The following is an 18344-nucleotide window of genomic DNA, read 5'->3' as shown; positions in this document are numbered from 1 at the left end:
GCGCAGAGCGGACGGCGCCCCAGGCAGCCGGGAACGGGGGGCGGGCCCGAGCAAGCGGGCCTCCGCGCGGCTCTTGGCACGCACGCGCAGACGTGCCGCGGGGCCCGGAGGCACAGAGGAGGGGGAGCGAAAAAGGGGGGAGTGGAACGTATTTCCGCTCTGGCGGACAAATAATACCGGCCAAAGGGGAGGCCAGGCCATCCGGCCCTTTAACAGCGTGGGGGGGGGCTGGTGAAGAAAGGGGGGTCTGGAAGGGGCGAATCCTGCTCCTTTAATTCCCTCCCCTCTTCCTCCTCCCCGAGTTCTCGCCGACGCCGAGGCGCGCGGGGCCTGGAACACACTGCACGAGCCGCCCCCGCCCCTCCCTCCTTACGCCCACGCGGAGCTGGCCCCGCGCGCGCGCCTCGTGCACCCCCGCGCCTGCGCGCTGCCCAGGCTCTGCCCGTGTTTGGGGGCGCTGCCGACCCTGGGGGGGTGGGGGAGATAGGGGGGGAAAAAACAGCGCGCGGAACCGGGCCAGGTGAGAGGCGCGTGCACTCAGGGTCGTGGGGCTGGGGGGGCGTGCCACGGACCTCTGAACGTGGGGGGGGCGTGCACGAAGCGTGCAGGCGGCGGGGGGAGGACGTGAAAGGCGCGTGCAAACGTGCAAAGGGGGGGCGGAGGAATGAAGCAGCGGGGAAAGGGGGCGGGGTGAGAAAAGGCTGCAGCCCGGGCCACCCCGGAGCCCAGAGCCCCAGGCCTCTGCTCCAGGTTTCTCCAGCCTTACCCTTGGGCGCGCGGGCTCGCCCCATCCTCGCGAGCGGTCCGGCGTGGGGGGGGGGGGGGTGTGTGGACGCCGCTGCCCCGCCCCCGGGAACCACGCCTCCGTTCTCTCGGAGGGAGAGCGCTTCCCCAGGGACTGGGGAAACTGAGGAAGGGGCCTGAAGACTGGGAGATCTGAAGCTGGGATGCTGGGCAAGAATGGGAGCGAGGGGCCTGGAGCCTTGGCTTAGGCGAACCAGAGACCTTTGTCTCTGATCGGTTTCCTTCCCAACCAGGGTTGCCCACCCCCGCCACAATGGCCTCTGGGGTGGAAGTCCTGCGCTTCCAGCTGCCGGGCCACGAGGCCGCTACCCTGCGGAACATGAACCAGCTCCGCGCAGAGGAGCGGTTTTGCGACGTGACCATTGTGGCCGACAGCCTCAAGTTTCGTGGCCACAAGGTCATCCTGGCCGCCTGCTCGCCTTTCCTGCGGGACCAGTTCCTACTGAACCCCAGTTCTGAGCTGCAGGTCTCACTGATGCACAGTGCACGCATCGTGGCCGACCTGCTCCTGTCCTGCTACACGGGCGCTCTGGAATTCGCCGTCAGGGACATCGTCAACTACCTGACGGCTGCCTCTTACCTGCAGATGGAGCACGTGGTGGAGAAATGCAGGAACGCCCTCAGCCAGTTCATTGAGCCCAAAATAGGCCTCAAAGAGGATGGGGTCAGCGATGCCAGCCTTGTGAGCAGTGTCAGTGCCACCAAATCCCTGCTCCCTCCTGCTAGGACCCCAAAGCCAGCCCCCAAGCCCCCACCCCCACCCCCTTTGCCCCCTCCACTCCTACGGCCTGTGAAACTGGAGTTCCCTCTGGATGAGGATCTGGAGCTGAAGGCTGAGGAAGAAGATGAGGACGAGGACGAGGACGTGTCTGACATCTGCATCGTCAAAGTGGAGTCGGCCCTGGAGGTGGCACACCGGCTCAAACCTCCCGGAGGTTTGGGAGGAGGCCTGAGCATCGGAGGCTCGGTGGGCAGCCACCTTGGGGAGCTGGCCCAGAGCAGCGTGCCCCCCAGCACTGTGGCCCCACCACAGGGTGTAGTGAAAGCCTGCTATAGCCTGTCCGAGGACGCAGAAGGGGAGGGTTTGCTGTTGATCCCTGGAGGCAGAGCCAGCGTGGGGGCCACCTCGGGCCTGGTGGAGGCAGCAGCGGTGGCCATGGCTGCCCGGGGGGCGGGGGGCAGCCTGGGGGCAGGGAGCAGCCGGGGACCCCTGCCCGGGGGCTTTTCCAGTGGAAACCCCCTAAAGAACATCAAGTGCACCAAGTGCCCGGAAGTGTTCCAGGGCGTGGAGAAGCTGGTCTTCCACATGCGGGCGCAGCACTTCATCTTCATGTGCCCACGCTGCGGCAAGCAGTTCAACCACAGCAGCAACCTCAACCGCCACATGAACGTGCACCGCGGCGTCAAGTCGCACTCGTGTGGCATCTGCGGCAAGTGCTTCACACAGAAGTCCACGCTGCACGACCACCTCAACCTACACTCTGGAGCGAGGCCCTATCGCTGCTCCTACTGCGACGTGCGCTTCGCTCACAAGCCTGCCATTAGGCGGCACCTCAAGGAGCAGCATGGCAAGACAACGGCAGAGAACGTGTTGGAGGCCAGTGTGGCAGAGATCAACGTCCTCATCCGCTAGTGGGGCAGGCTCGCGGGCCAGGAGGCGGGGGTCCCTGGGCTGAAGGGAGCTCCCTGGCCCAGGAGAATAGGTAGGGGGGTGGGAGGGTCGGGAACAGGCAGGTACTTGGGGAACCTGAGCGGATATATCCTGAGGGAGGGGCTGAAGATTTCTTGGAGAGAGGATCCCTGCCTTTTCAGAAAAAAAAGAATGGAGAGGGAGAGGGTTCTTTGAGAAGACCAAGAGAATATGGGCTCCCAGAGAAAGATTTTCTTCTCTTAGACGTGCATGGATATGTGGAGGGAGGGAAAGGGTCTTATGGAATGAGGAAAAAAAAAAAAAAAAAGACAAAAATGCTTTATTCCTGGTTAAGGCTGCCCAGGGAGAGGTTCTGATATATCTTGAGATGGGGGGTGGGGGGGTGGGAATTGGGAGGGAATTTGGCAGCAGGCAGTTTATGTGCTCCTGCATAGAATAGATCCTTGGGAGAGGGAGTGGTAGGGGGAAAGGATTATTGAATTCCAGAAAAGGAAGTAGGGAGACAGTTCTTGCATGCTGGGGGAATGGGATTATGGGTAAAGACTCACCAAAACTAGGGAGAACCATGTCAGGTGCCAGGTAAGAGAACATGGGGATAAGGGTCCTGGGTAGATATGAAGTGGGGGACAATAGCAAGAAGGATGAACAGTGGTGGGGGTGGGGGTAGGGCACTTAGATGAAAGGATACATGGAGGTCTGTTTGGGGAGGGAGGGAGAGGAGTAGAGACTTATACAGTATTTTTTAAGAAAACAAAACGTATTTTTTAGGATTTTTTCTGGAGTTTGGGGTTTTAGTTTTTCTGCTTTTGTTTTCCACAAAATAAAAAATAATAAAAAAAAAAACGCTTTATTTTTTCTTTATACTCTGTCTGGCAACTGCATGTGTATGACTATCCCACCCTAGACAGCTTCTCTCTCATGCCATTTGCTCTACACTCCGCACAACTCCTGTAGGCCTCATGCGTGAAGGAGACTTGAGAAGAGAAGGGGATTGTGCAAGTGGGCTTCTCTGGCTGGGGACCCTCCAAATTCTACAACCTCAGCACTTGGCAGATAGCTCACACTTATGTTTCATAATTAGCAGTGGTGATAACACACTATCTCCCCCTCTATTGGAAGAGTTTCGTATCTGCACTATGGAAGAGCTATATGTGTGATCATTGTGTCCACCAAAACTTTAAGCAGGAGCCAATGTTTGGACATTTATGATCTGAGGAAGGGTTCATGTCCTCGGGAAAGCTAAATAAAACAAACAAAACAAAAAACAGTTCAGATTAGGGTATGGGGAAGACTACAATTCCCACAAAGCTCTGGAATAGTTCTTAAGCAAAGAGAACTACAGTTCCCAGAAGGCCTTGAAATGGCCTCAGGTGCCCAATACCCCAACCACCTGCTTCTATCAAATACTGCGTGTGAAATCACACAGGTTTTTTTTTCCAGACTTTGACCAGAATGTAATACGTAAAGGGATGGTACCCTAAATAATGCTACCAAGGTTATATATTGGTGTAACATCATTCATACTGTTAGTTGGGCTGTGACCCACGCAGTGCCTATGTATATAAGGTGTTTGGCAAAAAAAGAAAAAAGTTACTCAGTAGTATCACCAGGCAGTAATGACTCTCGGGCCTCTAGGGTCTTACCCAGATCGCTAGTGCACATGGTGGAGTAACATGTATGGCATAAACAGAACAGACGTTTAGCCCCAGGTTTTCAAAAGTGGACGCTGCTCCAGGAGACATGAAGCAGTTGAAAGTAAAGGTGTCCGCGCGTCCCCACTGCCCCCTCCTTGCTCGTTAGGGAAGCAAGGCCAAAACTGAGCCCGACCCAACTAGAAAGCACCCAGAGGCGGGAGAAGCATACGCGGGCCAGATTGGAAAGACAGCCGCAACCGAAAGCTGGGAGGGTCAGACATTCCTTTCGTTACCTAAAACCAGGCGGGGGATGGAGAAGCCACACCTGGACCCAGGCGTGCCTCACCTTCGGCTCCCCGCTGAGCTGACACCAGGAATGGCAGGAATTCTCCCCTGCAGTCCCAGCTTAGGACAGCCACTGCCATTTCCGAGGCTGCTCTCGGGGGAAAATGGCCAGAAGGCGCGTAGTGGCTCCTTTAAGGCTCCTCCTAGTCCTCCCTCCCCCGCCCACGTGACCCGGGGCGGCCGCGCGCCGGCTCAGCCCCCCGCGCAAGCGGCGATGGCGGCGGCGGCGGGAGCTGCAGCGGCGGCGGCCGCCGAGGTGCGGAAGGGGAGGGGGAGAGGCGGGTGCATGCCCGCGCGCGCGCCCGGGGGAAGCGCGCGCCCGTGCAATGCTCCGGGGGTGCAACGGGGCCGGGGGGCCCGGACGGGACCTACAGCAATCCGGAGGGCCAGCACCGGGGGCGGATGAGGGGACCAGGGGGTGGGAGGTGGGGGGAGTGGGCACGGAGGCGCGCGTGCAGCCGCCGGCTGCCCCCGAGTGGGCGGCGGGCGCCGGGGCCCCAGGAGCACGCGCGAGGGGCACGAGGGGCCGTCCACCGGGCTGGGGGGCAGCGGGCGCTGGAGGGGTTGGTGCCCGGGGTCCCCGCGGCCTGGGGGACAAAGGGGGAGCGGCGCGTGCAGCCGGGAGGAGGGGGCGGGGCCGGGGCGCGGAGGCCCCGCCCCCTCCCCCTCCTCTCTTCTCGGCCCCAGAGATGCGGGGTCTACCGAGAGGGAGGGGGTTGATGCGGGCCCGGGGGAGGGGTCGTGCGGCCCCCCCGGGCAGCCGAGGCCGCGGAAGGGGGGGGCCCCATAGAGGAAGAGGTAGGCCCCGGAGCCTACTCTCTCTTCCCAGAGCCCAGGCGTCCTGGGCTCCCCAACTTCCTACAGGGCTGACCAGCCCTCCTCTACCTTGTGTCCCCTGCCAGGGGGAGGCCCCTGCTGAGATGGGGGCGCTGGTGCTGGAGAAGGAGCCTAGAGGAGCCACTGAAAGAGGTGAGTACAGCAGAAAAACGGGCCCAGTTGGACCTTCACCTCCCCCAACACAGGATTCCCTGAGAGCTTAGCCCCAAACTTTTTCTTTTCCCTTACAGTTCATGGCTCTTTGGGGGACACCCCTCGTAGTGAGGAGACCCTACCCAAGGCCAGTCCCGACTCCCTGGAGCCTGCTGGCCCCTCATCCCCAGCCTCTGTCACGGTCACCGTGGGTGATGAGGGGGCTGACACCCCTGTAGGAGCCACACCACTCATTGGGGATGAACCTGAGAATCTCGAGGGAGATGGGGACCTCCATGGGGGCCGCATCCTGCTGGGTGAGAGGCTGGGGAGTCTTGGGGTGGGGGGTGAAGTGGGGTATCCTCTGACTACTTTTCCTCTTATCTTGCCTTTGCTTGCCTGTTTTCCAGGCCATGCCACAAAGTCATTCCCCTCTTCCCCCAGCAAGGGGGGTGCCTGTCCCAGCCGGGCCAAGATGTCAATGACAGGGGCTGGAAAATCACCCCCATCGGTCCAGAGTTTAGCTATGAGGCTGCTGAGTATGCCGGGCGCCCAGGGGGCAGCAGCAGCAGGGCCTGAACCCCCTCCGGCCACACCCAGCCCAGAGGGGCAGCCCAAGGTCCACCGAGCCAGAAAAACTATGTCCAAACCAGGAAATGGGCAGGTGAGGATTGAGGGAGAGGGTTGGAGTGGGGAGACAGGAGTAATCCACAATAAACCCCTTGTGGACTTTCTTTACGCTTTTTTTTTTTTTTATTCAGACCTTTTCTAATCTATTCCCAGTTTCACATATTTACCTAGGGGCTACAGTGTGTCAAATTCTGGGCTGGGGGTTAATCTGAACAAACAGACAAATTTCTGTCTTCCTGGAGTTTACATTCTTGGGGAGAGGGAAGTAGATAAGACAAAGGTTAGAGAGTTAATTGTGTAGCTACTTTTATAATTATTCTTATGATAATGACTAAAGAAACTTCAGACCACTCTTTCTTTCTACCTCAAAGCAAGCCCCAAGGGAACTTTTTCCTCCCTTTGACACTGTCCCTGCTCCCTTTTTTAAAGGTTCTAAGGGTTTTACTATGAATCCCTAAGGGGTAGGAGGTGAGGGAAAGGACCAAAGCCCCAGAATTTCAGAAGCTTTATGACAATATTTTTAGGGCTCTTCGTATGATTTTGTTTTGGGTATGGCTTAGGTAGCTTTGGGCAAAGCATGAACCTTTGTTTTCTCATCTGTAAAATGGGTAAAAAAGGGCCTGCTTCTGCGATCTTGAAGAGATAAGTGTTAGGTGTGGGATGTGCTTAACATACTACTTCTGGGGATATAGCAGTTCTTGTGATTGCCACATTCTGGTTCACTGGAGCTTCAAATGGCATTTTTGAGGGTGTGGCTCACCTACCCTCCACCTCACCCAGGGCTGCAGGCTAATCCAAGCCCCCGGGCCCAACCAGAGATACTCCCGACCCTAAGTGTGCTCCCTCTCGGCCCCCAGCCCCCAGTCCCTGAGAAGCGGCCCCCTGAAGTGCAGCATTTCCGCATGAGTGATGACGTGCACTCCTTGGGGAAGATGACCTCAGGTCAGTCCCACCTCCCACCCAACCTGCTGCTGGATGAGACCTCAGGGTCCTGAGGGTTAAGGACAGGCCTTACTCCTTTCTCTCTCTCCTTCTAGATGTGGCCAAAAGGAGGAAGCTGAACTCCGGTGGTGGCCTGGTGAGCCTGGAGAGGCAGAAAACAAGGCCTCTCCACCTAGGGGGCCTCATCCTGCCCTCAAGGGAAATGGGCTGGGGGGGAAGTACCAGCAGCTTCCATTTTTCTGATCTTTTCCTAGTCGGAGGAGTTGGGTTCTGCCCGGGGTTCAGGAGAAGTGACCATGGAGAAAGGGGACCCAGGGTCCCTAGAGGAGTGGGAGACAGTGGTGGGGGACGACTTCAGCCTCTACTACGACTCCTACTCTGTGGATGAGCGTGTGGACTCTGACAGCAAGGTGAGAAGGAGCTAGCCTACCTCCCTGCCAGCACGTACCTTGTTCAAGGCTCAGTCGCCAGTCTTTCATTCCCTGCCTTGTCTCTTTCCTTTTTACCTTGTGAACACCCCCTAATTCAGGGCCCCATACGGTCTGTAACTTCCAGTGCATGCTCTACCCCAGTCCCTCCCCTTGCTCCTCTCCATGGTGGCAACCACCATCCTGGACTTGGGGTTTAGCATTCCATTTTGTTGTTTGCTTGTTTGTTTATTCTTTTGCTCTTGATTTGGTTTTATCTCCTACAAGTTTGCCTGTGCAGTATAATGCTGTCTTACCTGTTGTGCTTTTTTTTTTTTTTTTAACATTTTTTCACGGAAAACTTCAAATAACATACAAAAGAGCAAAGGGTGAGCCCTCATGAAGCCTCACCTGGCTCCAGCAATTTTCAGTACACAGCCACTCTTGACTCCTCTCTTCCAACCCCCAGCACACCCACCTCCCTGACTGCTTTAAAGTAGCCATCACATCGTTTTATCTGGAAATGTCTTTGTATGTATCTCTAAACATCAGGCTTCTTCCTGTTTTTTATATTTATTTTTTAGTGTTTTTATTTATTTTTGAGAGAGAGAAAGAAACAGAGTGTGAGCCAGGAAGGGGCAGAGAGAGAAGCAGGGTCCAGGCTTTGAGCTGTCAGCACAGAGCCTGTCGCAGAGCTCAAACTCATGAACTGCAAGACCCTGGCCTGAGCTGAAGTCAGATACTTAACTGACTGAGCCACCCAGGCGCCCTCTTCCTGTATTTTAATATCACTGCTTAACTGTTTTCACAACCTAGAAAATGTAGCCATCACCTTGCTATGAGTGTTCATGTGTTCTCAGTTGTTTCATAGGTGGGTTTTTGTTTGTCCAGATTCAAATGAGCTCCATACATTGGTTTGATTGACATTTGCCTTAGGCCTCTCTTGATTTAAAGGTAGGTTTACCTGTCTTTGAAAAAGAAGGGTTTTTTTTTGCCATTTATTTGTTGAAGAAGCCAGGTTGGTTGTCCTACAGAATTTCTCACGTTTAAAATTAGTTGACTGGGTGGCGACTGACATGTTCTTTTTTCTTTTTTTTTAATGTTTATTTATTTTAGAGAGAGGGAGACAGAGGTTCCAGAGCAGGCTCTGCACTGACAGCAGATAGCCCAATGCATGGCTTGAACTCACGAACTGTGAGATCTTGAGCCAAAGTAGGATGCTTAACCGACTAAGTCATTCAGGTGCCCCCTCAATATTTTTTATAAACTAGATCTAGAAGCATAATCAGCTTTGGGTGTTTTTTTGTTTTTGTTTTTAATGGTGAGAAGATTTGATAGCTGGTATGCATGCTTCCTCTTGCATCGCATAAGCGGGCATGGGACGTCTTGTCTTTTTGTTAGTGGTATTTAAGATTGATAGTAGATTTCTGTGACGTCAGCCTTCTCCTTATTACAAAGTTCTTCATTAGCTTTTCATCTGGTATTTTTAGCAACCACTGGTAGTCCTATCTACATATGAACTTCATAAAAAGCATAAAACTTGTGCTTGTTTTCTGGAACTTTTTTTTTTTTTTTGCTTAATATGTCATCAAGATTCACACTCATCATTGTGAGTGAGGTGCCTTCCTTTTCACAGCTGTCTAACATCCCACACCCTTTGTTTCCTCTCCTGTCCATTCACCTCCTCCAGGGAGCCATCCTGGGACAGTAGTAATAGTTCTTTAAAAAAATTTTTTTTTTAATGTTTATTTTTGAGAGAGAGACAGACAGAGTACGAGCCGGGGAGGGGCAGAGAGAGAGGGAGACACAGAATCCGAAGCAGGCTCCAGGCTCTGAGCCGTCAGCACAGGGCCTGACGCAGGGCTCAAACTCAAGAACTGTGAGATCACGACCTAAGCCAAAGTTGGACGCTTAACTGACTGACCCACCCGGGCACCCAGTAGTAATAGTTCTTTATCCTGCTTCATTGAGTCTTGGGGGTGGATGTGTCCTGCCCTGCTTGTTTCCCAAGAGAGGGCTGTGGACTGAGGGTTGCTGTTTCCCCAGCCCTGCCTTGCTTCTCTCCCAGTCTGAGGTTGAAGCTCTGGCTGAACAGCTAAGTGAGGAAGAGGAGGAAGAGGAGGAGGAGGAAGAAGAGGAAGAGGAGGAAGAAGAAGAAGAGGAAGAAGAAGAGGAAGATGAGGAGTCTGGCAATCAGTCTGACAGGGTAAGAGCTGGAGACTGGCATCATGAGGAGTGGGGGCTGAGGGGCTGGAGGTCTGAGTCCCCAGAGCAGAGGTAGTGGGCTGGGGGCTAGGCTCTCTAATTCTTCCTCCATCCCAGAGTGGTTCCAGTGGCCGGCGCAAAGCCAAGAAGAAGTGGCGGAAGGACAGCCCATGGGTGAAGCCATCCCGGAAACGGCGGAAGCGCGAGCCTCCACGGGCCAAGGAGCCACGAGGTGAGGAGGCTCCTCTGCTCTTGGGTCCCCTCCTCCAGCCCCCCTGCCAGCCCCCAGAGAGCGTGCACGAACACACGCTCATGCATGTGCTCATGCACGTACACCCGCATGTACCCACGCGTCCAGGCACCTGTGAGCTCGCACTCTCACTCTCTCTGTCTCTGTGTCAGGAGTGAATGGTGTGGGCTCCTCAGGCCCCAGTGAGTACATGGAGGTCCCTCTGGGGTCCCTGGAGCTGCCCAGCGAGGGGACCCTCTCCCCCAACCACGCTGGTAATTGCCAATTGCTGGGATGGCGAGCCACTAGGGGGCACCCTCTGGGCTGGAGGGAACGGGGAGGAGGGGGACCCCACCGGAGCTGAGGTGTCTGTCCATGGCCAGGCTTTGGGAGTTCTAGAGCTTGGAGGGAAAGGCAGGGTGGGGGTGCGAGGCCCTACCAGTGGTCCCTGTGGGTGATGGGTATGGCCTCCCTCAGCTCCCTTTTCCCTCCGTCCAAGGGGTATCCAATGACACGTCTTCACTGGAGACAGAGCGGGGGTTTGAGGAGCTGCCCCTCTGCAGCTGCCGCATGGAGGCACCCAAGATTGACCGCATCAGCGAGAGAGCTGGGCATAAGTGCATGGCCACAGAGAGTGTGGATGGAGAGGTGGGCCCCGTGAGCTGGGAAGAGAGGTGCCGGTGGGTCGGGGGGGATCCAGCCCCGGGCCCTAGCCTCACCCTCTTCCTACCCGTTCACGCTGCCACAGCTGTCAGGCTGCAATGCCGCAATCCTCAAGCGGGAGACCATGAGGCCGTCAAGCCGCGTGGCACTAATGGTGCTCTGTGAGACCCACCGTGCCCGCATGGTCAAACACCACTGCTGCCCAGGCTGTGGCTACTTCTGTACGGCGGTGAGTGACCGGTGGGGCAGACAGGCAGCGTGCCCCACAGGGTAGGGGTCTTCTAGATCCTGACCACATTATTTCCCAGGGCACCTTCCTGGAGTGCCACCCCGACTTCCGTGTGGCCCACCGCTTCCACAAGGCCTGTGTGTCCCAGCTGAACGGCATGGTCTTCTGTCCTCACTGTGGGGAGGATGCATCTGAGGCCCAGGAGGTGACCATCCCCCGGGGGGATGGGGTGACCCCACCAGCTGGCACCGCAGCCCCTGCCCCCCCACCCCTGGCTCAGGATGCCCCTGGGAGAGCAGACACTTCCCAGCCCAGGTACTGGCCTCCCCCTTCCCGACTGTCTGTTCCCTGCCCTGGCCCCGTTGCTTGTAGACATCAGCACCTTCTCCCACAGTGCCCGGATGCGAGGGCATGGGGAGCCCCGGCGGCCACCCTGTGACCCTCTGGCTGACACCATCGACAGCTCAGGGCCCTCCCTGACTCTTCCCAATGGGGGCTGCCTCTCAGCCGTGGGGCTGCCACCTGGGCCAGGCCGAGAGGCCCTGGAGAAGGCCCTGGTCATCCAGGAATCGGAGAGGTGAATGAGGGGTTGCTCTCGGACTGGGCGGCCAGGGCTGGGGCTGAAAGGTGGATCTGCAGGTTTTGAGGTTGATGCTCCTTCTGAGGAGCCTACACCTCTCCCTCGCCATGACAGGAGGAAGAAACTCCGCTTCCACCCCCGGCAGTTGTACCTGTCGGTGAAGCAAGGGGAGCTGCAGAAGGTGATCCTGATGCTGTGTGAGTATTCCACTTACTCGTTTGTTCTGCAGACCTTGAGTGAACACTGGTTATGTACCAGACACTGGGCTCAGGGCCAGGAGCGCAGCAACGGAGGCCATTGTCCTTGCCCTGAAATACTTAGTGTTAGTGTGGTAGGGGAGACAGACACACAGCTAACCCATCAGTTGTGCCTTCCCAGTGGATGTGCAGAGGAGTTAATGACATTGCTCAGGAGGGGCCCCTGACATGGGTTAGGGCCCTAAGAAGCCTTCCTGGAGGAGGTCCCACCTGCCCCCTAGCTCGCTCACCACTTGTCCCTCCCTCTTCTGGTGTGGCGGGCTCTCCCCACAGTGGACAACCTGGACCCCAACTTCCAGAGCGATCAGCAGAGCAAGCGCACGCCCCTGCACGCGGCCGCCCAGAAGGGCTCCGTGGAGATCTGCCACGTGCTGCTGCAGGTCAGCATGGGCCCAGCCCTCTGCCTCATTGACCAGGCCCCCAGACGCCCTCCCTTCCCCAGCCCTTCTGAGGTGCCAGCCCCCATGCCCCCTCCTTGCAGGCAGGAGCCAACATCAATGCAGTGGACAAGCAGCAGCGCACCCCGCTGATGGAGGCTGTGGTGAACAACCACCTGGAGGTAGCACGCTACATGGTGCAGCGTGGCGGCTGTGTCTACAGCAAGGTGTGGTGACCGGGCCAGCCGGGGCCTAGGTTTGAGATGGGTTTGAGATGGCAGCTGGGGACTCACCTGCCCACGTCTTCCTCAGGAGGAGGATGGCTCCACCTGCCTCCACCATGCAGCCAAAATTGGGAACTTGGAGATGGTCAGCCTGCTGCTCAGCACAGGACAGGTGGACGTCAACGCCCAGGTCAGCGGCCTGGCTGCCTGCCCAGCCCACTTCGTCTGGGTCCTTGGCTCAGCTTCGGGCTTTGGGCCCCCTTCGACCTCAGCTGACCTCCGACCCTTTTCCGTGATCTTGCCTTGCTCTAGCGTGTCCCTCTTTTCTCCCTCCTCGTTTGTGTTTTTTTCTTTACCTTTCTCCTTTTTGCTTTTTCTGTCAGTTTTCAGAATAATGAGTTGCTGCCTTAATCTCTGGAAGTGTGCAATGATACTCTTATCACCTCTCACTTTGTCATATGTTGGGTGTGTTTTAGCCTATTGATCTTTGAAAAATTTTTTTTTTTTTCACGTTTATTTATTTTTGGGACAGAGAGAGACAGAGCATGAACGGGGGAGGGGCAGAGAGAGAGGGAGACACAGAATCGGAAGCAGGCTCCAGGCTCTGAGCCATCAGCCCAGAGCCCGACGCGGGGCTCGAACTCACGGACCGCGAGATCGTGACCTGGCTGAAGTCGGACGCTTAACCGACTGCGCCACCCAGGCGCCCCTAGCCTATTGATCTTTGAATTGTTCCATTCTTTGTCCAGGAGGAGCCCCTTGAACTAGGCTTCTGTGGTTTTTGTTAGGACCCACCGCTTTTAAGTGCATCTTTAGTACAAAGAGATTTTTTAGAGACTGCAGTCTGCGTCCTTAGCAGCAGTTATTGCTGTTGGGTCACTGTGTTCTAGGACTTTGAGTGGAAAGACCTAGAAAGTATGTGTCTTTTAGAATGAGAAAATTATTCCACAACTCTGAGCAATAGACACTATTAGTCCCATTTTACAGATCGGGAACCTGAGACCCAGAGACTTACCTGGAGTCTCAAAGCATGTGAGTGATGGAGCTGAGACTCACACTCAGAGTCTAGCCCCAGAGCCTGTGCTCTTGATCACATGCTCCTTTGGGAAGCAGGGCAGCTGCTGGGCGTGCCCGGGGCAGGGGAAGGGGGACCCCTCACCCTCCTCCTCTCTCCCCACCACAGGACAGTGGGGGATGGACGCCCATTATCTGGGCTGCGGAGCACAAGCACATTGAGGTGATCCGCCATGCTGCTGACACGGGGCGCCGATGTCACCCTCACAGACAACGTGAGAGTTGGTTGGGGGTAGTGGAGGTGGGGACTGTCCTGGCCCCCTGAGCAAGGACGAGGGCTGGGTTCAAGGGCTCACTGCTTGGACCCACCCTTACCCTCCCACGTCCACAGGAGGAAAACATCTGCCTGCACTGGGCCTCCTTCACTGGCAGTGCTGCCATCGCTGAGGTTCTCCTCAACGCACGCTGTGACCTCCACGCTGTCAACTACCCGGTGACACGCCCCTGCACATCGCAGCGCGGGAGAGCTACCACGACTGTGTGCTGTGAGCCCCCAGCCCACCCCACGCCCTGACGCCCCAGCGCCTTCACGCAGCCCCAGACCCCACAGGCTTCCTGTCCCCTCCCAGGCTGTTCCTGTCACGCGGGGCGAACCCTGAGCTGCGGAACAAGGAGGGGGACACAGCATGGGACCTGACTCCTGAGCGCTCCGACGTGTGGTTTGCGCTGCAGCTCAACCGCAAGCTTCGTCTTGGAGTGGGGAATCGGGCCATCCGCACTGAGAAGATCATCTGCCGGTGAGCCCGGGCCCTCTGCACCCAGGACAGCCTTCTGCCTTCTCCCCCAGCCCTGCTGAACCTCCAGAACATCCCTCAGACCCCTCCCCAGGCTCCACTGAATCACCAGAACCAACCCCCAGCTAGGATACCAGATACAGTAAACAGAAATAGAGTTAAATTGGAATTTCAGTCGAGCAGCACGTACTTTTTTAGCGTTAAGAGCGTCCTACACAGTATTTGGAATGTACCCATAGTAAAAAATTACGTCTTACTTATCCAAAATCCAATTTTCATTGGGTGTCCTGCAGTTTATTTGACGACCTTACCTCCCATGCCCCAATGAACCCCCAGAATCATGCCCTTCCCTCCCACAGCCCCAGGAACCTCCTAGGCCTCTCCTTGTACCTAGTGGACCCCCTGACCCCATCCTGTAGTACCCCCAGCCCCATCTCCCTTCCATCAGGGATGTGGCTCGGGGCTATGAGAACGTGCCTATTCCCTGCGTCAACGGTGTGGACGGGGAGCCCTGCCCGGAGGATTACAAGTACATCTCAGAGAACTGTGAGACGTCCACCATGAACATCGACCGCAACATCACCCACCTGCAAGTGAGCAGGGGCCCGGGACCTCCTGGAGGGACACACAAGCTGTGGGCCGACAAGGCACCTGGCCAGTGGAGTGGGGCTGAAAGGGACCTCTGGCGTGGGCTTGCATGCATCTGGGAAAGGGGTCCTTTTCTGGGACACGTGAAGGTATCATATGGGCTCCTGGTAGCCCTGGGGACACCCCAATCAGCAATACCTTGATTGTCCTCGCCCCGGGAGCATCACCACCCACCATACTAATATAACCACCTCAGGGAAAGGACAGCAGTTGGGGGCAGAGAGCGCCAGTTGCTGAGGGGACAAGGCCACTTCTGAGGGCCGAGCTGATCCCCTGCCTCCTGCCCCAGCACTGCACGTGTGTGGACGACTGTTCCAGTTCCAACTGCCTATGTGGCCAGCTCAGCATTCGCTGCTGGTATGACAAGGTATGTGCCCTCACCCTGGGCTTCCAGGGGCGTGCCAGGATAGAGGTGAGCCTGTGCCCAACTACATGCAAAATCAAGGGCATGGTGGCGTGGTTCCTGTTCTCTGCACCCAGCGTGTGGCCTCCCTTAGCCCGTTCTCCCTGTTTGTGGCATTGGGATCCATGGTGGGTTTTTCTGTGGAGTCCTGGGGGTCCTTAGCAGCTGAGGTGAACGCCACACAGAAACCACTTGTCCTTCCCTCCTTCGACCCCAGGATGGACGGCTGCTCCAGGAATTTAACAAGATCGAGCCCCCACTGATTTTCGAGTGTAACCAGGCGTGTTCCTGCTGGAGAAACTGCAAGAACCGGGTGGTGCAGAGTGGTATCAAGTGAGGCCCACCCCTGCAGCCCACCCTCACCCCCACCTCACCCCGTGTCCCCTCCGGTGGGGTTTCTGGTTCCTCCACCTAATGTCACCCCCTTTCCTGCCCCCAGAGTGCGACTGCAGCTCTACCGAACAGCCAAGATGGGCTGGGGGGTCCGAGCCCTGCAGACCATCCCCCAGGGAACCTTCATCTGCGAGTGAGTAGGGGTGGAAGGGTGCACAGCCGTAGCTGACTCCCAAGCCTCCATCTGCTTTCCTCCCTGATGGGTCCCACCCCTTCCCACTGCCGTCTCTGGCCAGATTGTACCTGCTCCCAGTCTGCTCAGACCTCAGAACCTTCTATCACCACTACACATCTTCCCTCCCTGCCTTTCCAAGCTGGGAGACAGACAGACATGGATTGAGCCTCTGTCACTGGGTATCCTGGGCCAAGTTCTTAACCTCCTGGAGCCTCATTTTGCTCATCTGCAAAATGGAGGTGATAAAGTTACCTTTCTGTCCAAGTCACCGGGGCCTCACTTCTCTCCAGCAATTCTTTCTTTTCGCAGCATCTGTAACCCTCCTGCCCCCTGGCTTCTACTCCATGGCCTGCAGACTTAATCTAGGCCTCCTTTGGCCCCACTTGCCTCTTTACAGGACCATCCATTTTCTCCTATTGGGTCATCTCTCAACTTTGTTCAAATGGCCCCTTCTCCTGAGCCTCAGTTTCCCCACCATCCACTCACTGCTCATCCCTGCCGGAATCTGCCTTTGCCCTTGCCCTTCTGCTGATACCACCTCTCGACAACCCGCCCGTCACCCCGTATCTGATCCTCCTTCTCCCAGTGTCTGCTACTCTCCCTTGCTGTGGCTCCATGACGCTGTCCTACCTCTGACCCATCCATCCTCCCTTTTCAACAACTTCTCTTCCTCCACTTTCTAAATGTGGGTGTCCTTGTGTCCAGCTCCTTCCTAGAGTTCCTCACAGCCCCTGTGACTCTGCCCTTCCTGCAGCCCCAACCTCTCCTGTCCTACTGCCTGGCATCGCCACCACCTGCTGTGTTGATTTCCTAGTCCAGAAACCTTGCAGTGACTAAACCTGCGTGGATTTCCCGCCCAAACCACCTGCCTATAGATACTGATCCCTGTAACCACAGGGTCTTGGTGTCTCCCTACTCGCTGATTCTTCCTCTGGTGCAGCTCAGGACCTTCCCTTTACCTTCCCCACCACTGCATCTCCAGCTCGTCCCCAGCCCACCGGCCCCAACTTCCCCCACATTTGCTGGTCCTGCCCATTGTTCCAGCTGTCCGGGGGAGACCCCAGCTGGCAAGAGTATGCCCAGTGTTGTTCCCTCTGTTGTGTTCTCTGTTCCTCCTTTTCATTCTCATTCCAGAGGGGAGCCACCCACCTCCTCCCCACTCCCAAGATGTCTGCTGTCCTCCATGTCCACTCTGCCTTGGCTGCCTACCTCAGCCATCTAGGTCTGTGGGATTCATAGACAGACGGGCAGCTGACAAATTGTGAAAGAGGGTTCCATGGGTTCTGAGGAGAGACAGGGCCTGGAGCAAGCTCCCGATAACCCCTGTTCACCTTCAGAACCACCACTTCCTGCCAACAGGTACGTTGGGGAGCTGATCTCCGATGCTGAGGCTGATGTAAGAGAGGATGATTCTTATCTCTTCGACCTAGACAACAAGGTAAGCAGGAGACTCCTCTGTACCTTGCTCCCAGCCAGCTGATGGAAAGCTGGGGAGGAGGGACTGGATGGTCCATGGGTGGGGAGGTTGGCCAGGCAAGTGGGGTAGTAGTAGATGTGAAGAGTGACACCTTCCCCTCAGGACGGAGAGGTGTACTGCATTGATGCCCGTTACTATGGCAACATCAGCCGCTTCATCAACCACCTGTGTGACCCCAACATCATCCCCGTCCGTGTCTTCATGCTGCACCAGGACCTCCGGTTTCCACGCATTGCCTTCTTCAGTTCCCGAGACATCCGGACTGGGGAGGAGCTGGGGTGAGGTGTCTCTGGTGTGTGCCAGGGGTGTGGGAGATGCGGTAAGCTTGGGACCAGAAGCTGAAGACTGGAGAGTGCCTGGTTTCCAGGCATGGAGTAGAGCAGAGCCTCTCTGATGTCCGTGTAGATGGAGTCCTGAGCCTCCCAGATTCTGATTCAGTAGATTTGGGATGGGGCCTAAGATTTCTTCTGCATGTCTAATGAGTCACAGGCAGTGCAGTGCTGCAGGTCAGTGAAACAGAAAAGGCTTGGAGTCCGTCCGGAGAAGATGGGGGTGGGTGCTTGGGGTAGGCCTGGGCAGCTGGCTTGGATCCCATAGCCTCCTTCTGCTCCTCTGACAGGTTTGACTATGGTGACCGCTTCTGGGACATCAAAAGCAAATACTCACCTGTCAGTGTGGCTCTGAGAAGTGCAAGCACTCAGCCGAGGCCATTGCCCTGGAACAGAGCCGCCTGGCCCGCCTGGGACCCCACCACCCGAGCTGTTGCCTGAGCTCGGCTCCCTGCCCCCAGTCAATCCCTGAACGCGGACCACACACATCCCCCACCCTGGATGGCCACCAGCTCAGCAGCCCCTCTGCCACTTGCTGCTCACAGCCCACACCTGGGGGTGCTGCCTTCTTCTGTCCCTTACCCCTTCACACATTCCTCGGCCAGAGACCCCCAGCCAGGCCCTGGAGGTCTGACAGCCCCTCTCTCCCAGAGCTGGTTCTTCCCTGGGAGGGTGACTTCAGGGCTGGCCGCTCCCTGTCCCCCATCCTCAGCTGAAGTTTGATGAATTGAAATTGGGCCTCTATGCCAGCTGGTTTCCTTTCTTCTCAATAAATACTGGGTTTGGTAATAAACTGTCTTGGTGATTGTTTGAGGGGCCAGAGGGGGTTGGTCAGGGAGGAAGCACACATAGCCAGAGGGAATGTGGGCCCAAGGGACTGAGCAGGATGGACTGGTGTGGACAGCCACCCAAGGGGGAGGGAGGCTTGTGTGAGAGACCACTGTGGACAGAGTCCAGTCATGGGT

At 56.7% G+C, this 18344-nt stretch overlaps 2 protein-coding genes across 2 annotated transcripts; both read left to right on the top strand.

Moving 5' to 3' along the window:
* Positions 1 to 119: 119 nt before the first annotated feature.
* On the top strand, positions 120 to 3212 carry ZBTB12 (zinc finger and BTB domain containing 12). Its single transcript, XM_030315130.1, has 2 exons — positions 120 to 520; positions 1038 to 3212. Exon 2 carries the CDS (start codon positions 1058 to 1060, stop codon positions 2435 to 2437), a length of 1380 nt encoding a protein of 459 aa, XP_030170990.1. The 5' UTR covers positions 120 to 520; positions 1038 to 1057; the 3' UTR covers positions 2438 to 3212.
* Positions 3213 to 4648: 1436 nt separating this feature from the next.
* On the top strand, positions 4649 to 17946 carry EHMT2 (euchromatic histone lysine methyltransferase 2). Its single transcript, XM_030315127.1, is given in 32 exon segments — positions 4649 to 4690; positions 5337 to 5403; positions 5502 to 5720; positions 5814 to 6067; positions 6891 to 6975; positions 7071 to 7111; positions 7230 to 7385; positions 9451 to 9588; positions 9705 to 9819; positions 9990 to 10091; positions 10316 to 10464; positions 10565 to 10708; positions 10788 to 11023; positions 11103 to 11285; positions 11403 to 11485; positions 11819 to 11925; positions 12027 to 12149; positions 12235 to 12336; positions 13330 to 13392; positions 13394 to 13435; positions 13552 to 13648; positions 13651 to 13705; positions 13790 to 13957; positions 14403 to 14547; positions 14892 to 14969; positions 15223 to 15338; positions 15445 to 15531; positions 16933 to 17011; positions 17153 to 17328; positions 17670 to 17710; positions 17713 to 17801; positions 17804 to 17946. Coding segments are annotated over 32 exon segments (3630 nt in total). The 3' UTR covers positions 17852 to 17946.
* Positions 17947 to 18344: the final 398 nt, after the last annotated feature.

This window comes from Lynx canadensis, chromosome B2 (genome assembly GCF_007474595.2).
Source record: "Lynx canadensis isolate LIC74 chromosome B2, mLynCan4.pri.v2, whole genome shotgun sequence".
In the NCBI taxonomy this organism is placed as follows: Eukaryota; Metazoa; Chordata; class Mammalia; order Carnivora; family Felidae; genus Lynx; species Lynx canadensis.
This window is presented reverse-complemented; position numbering and strand designations above follow the sequence as displayed.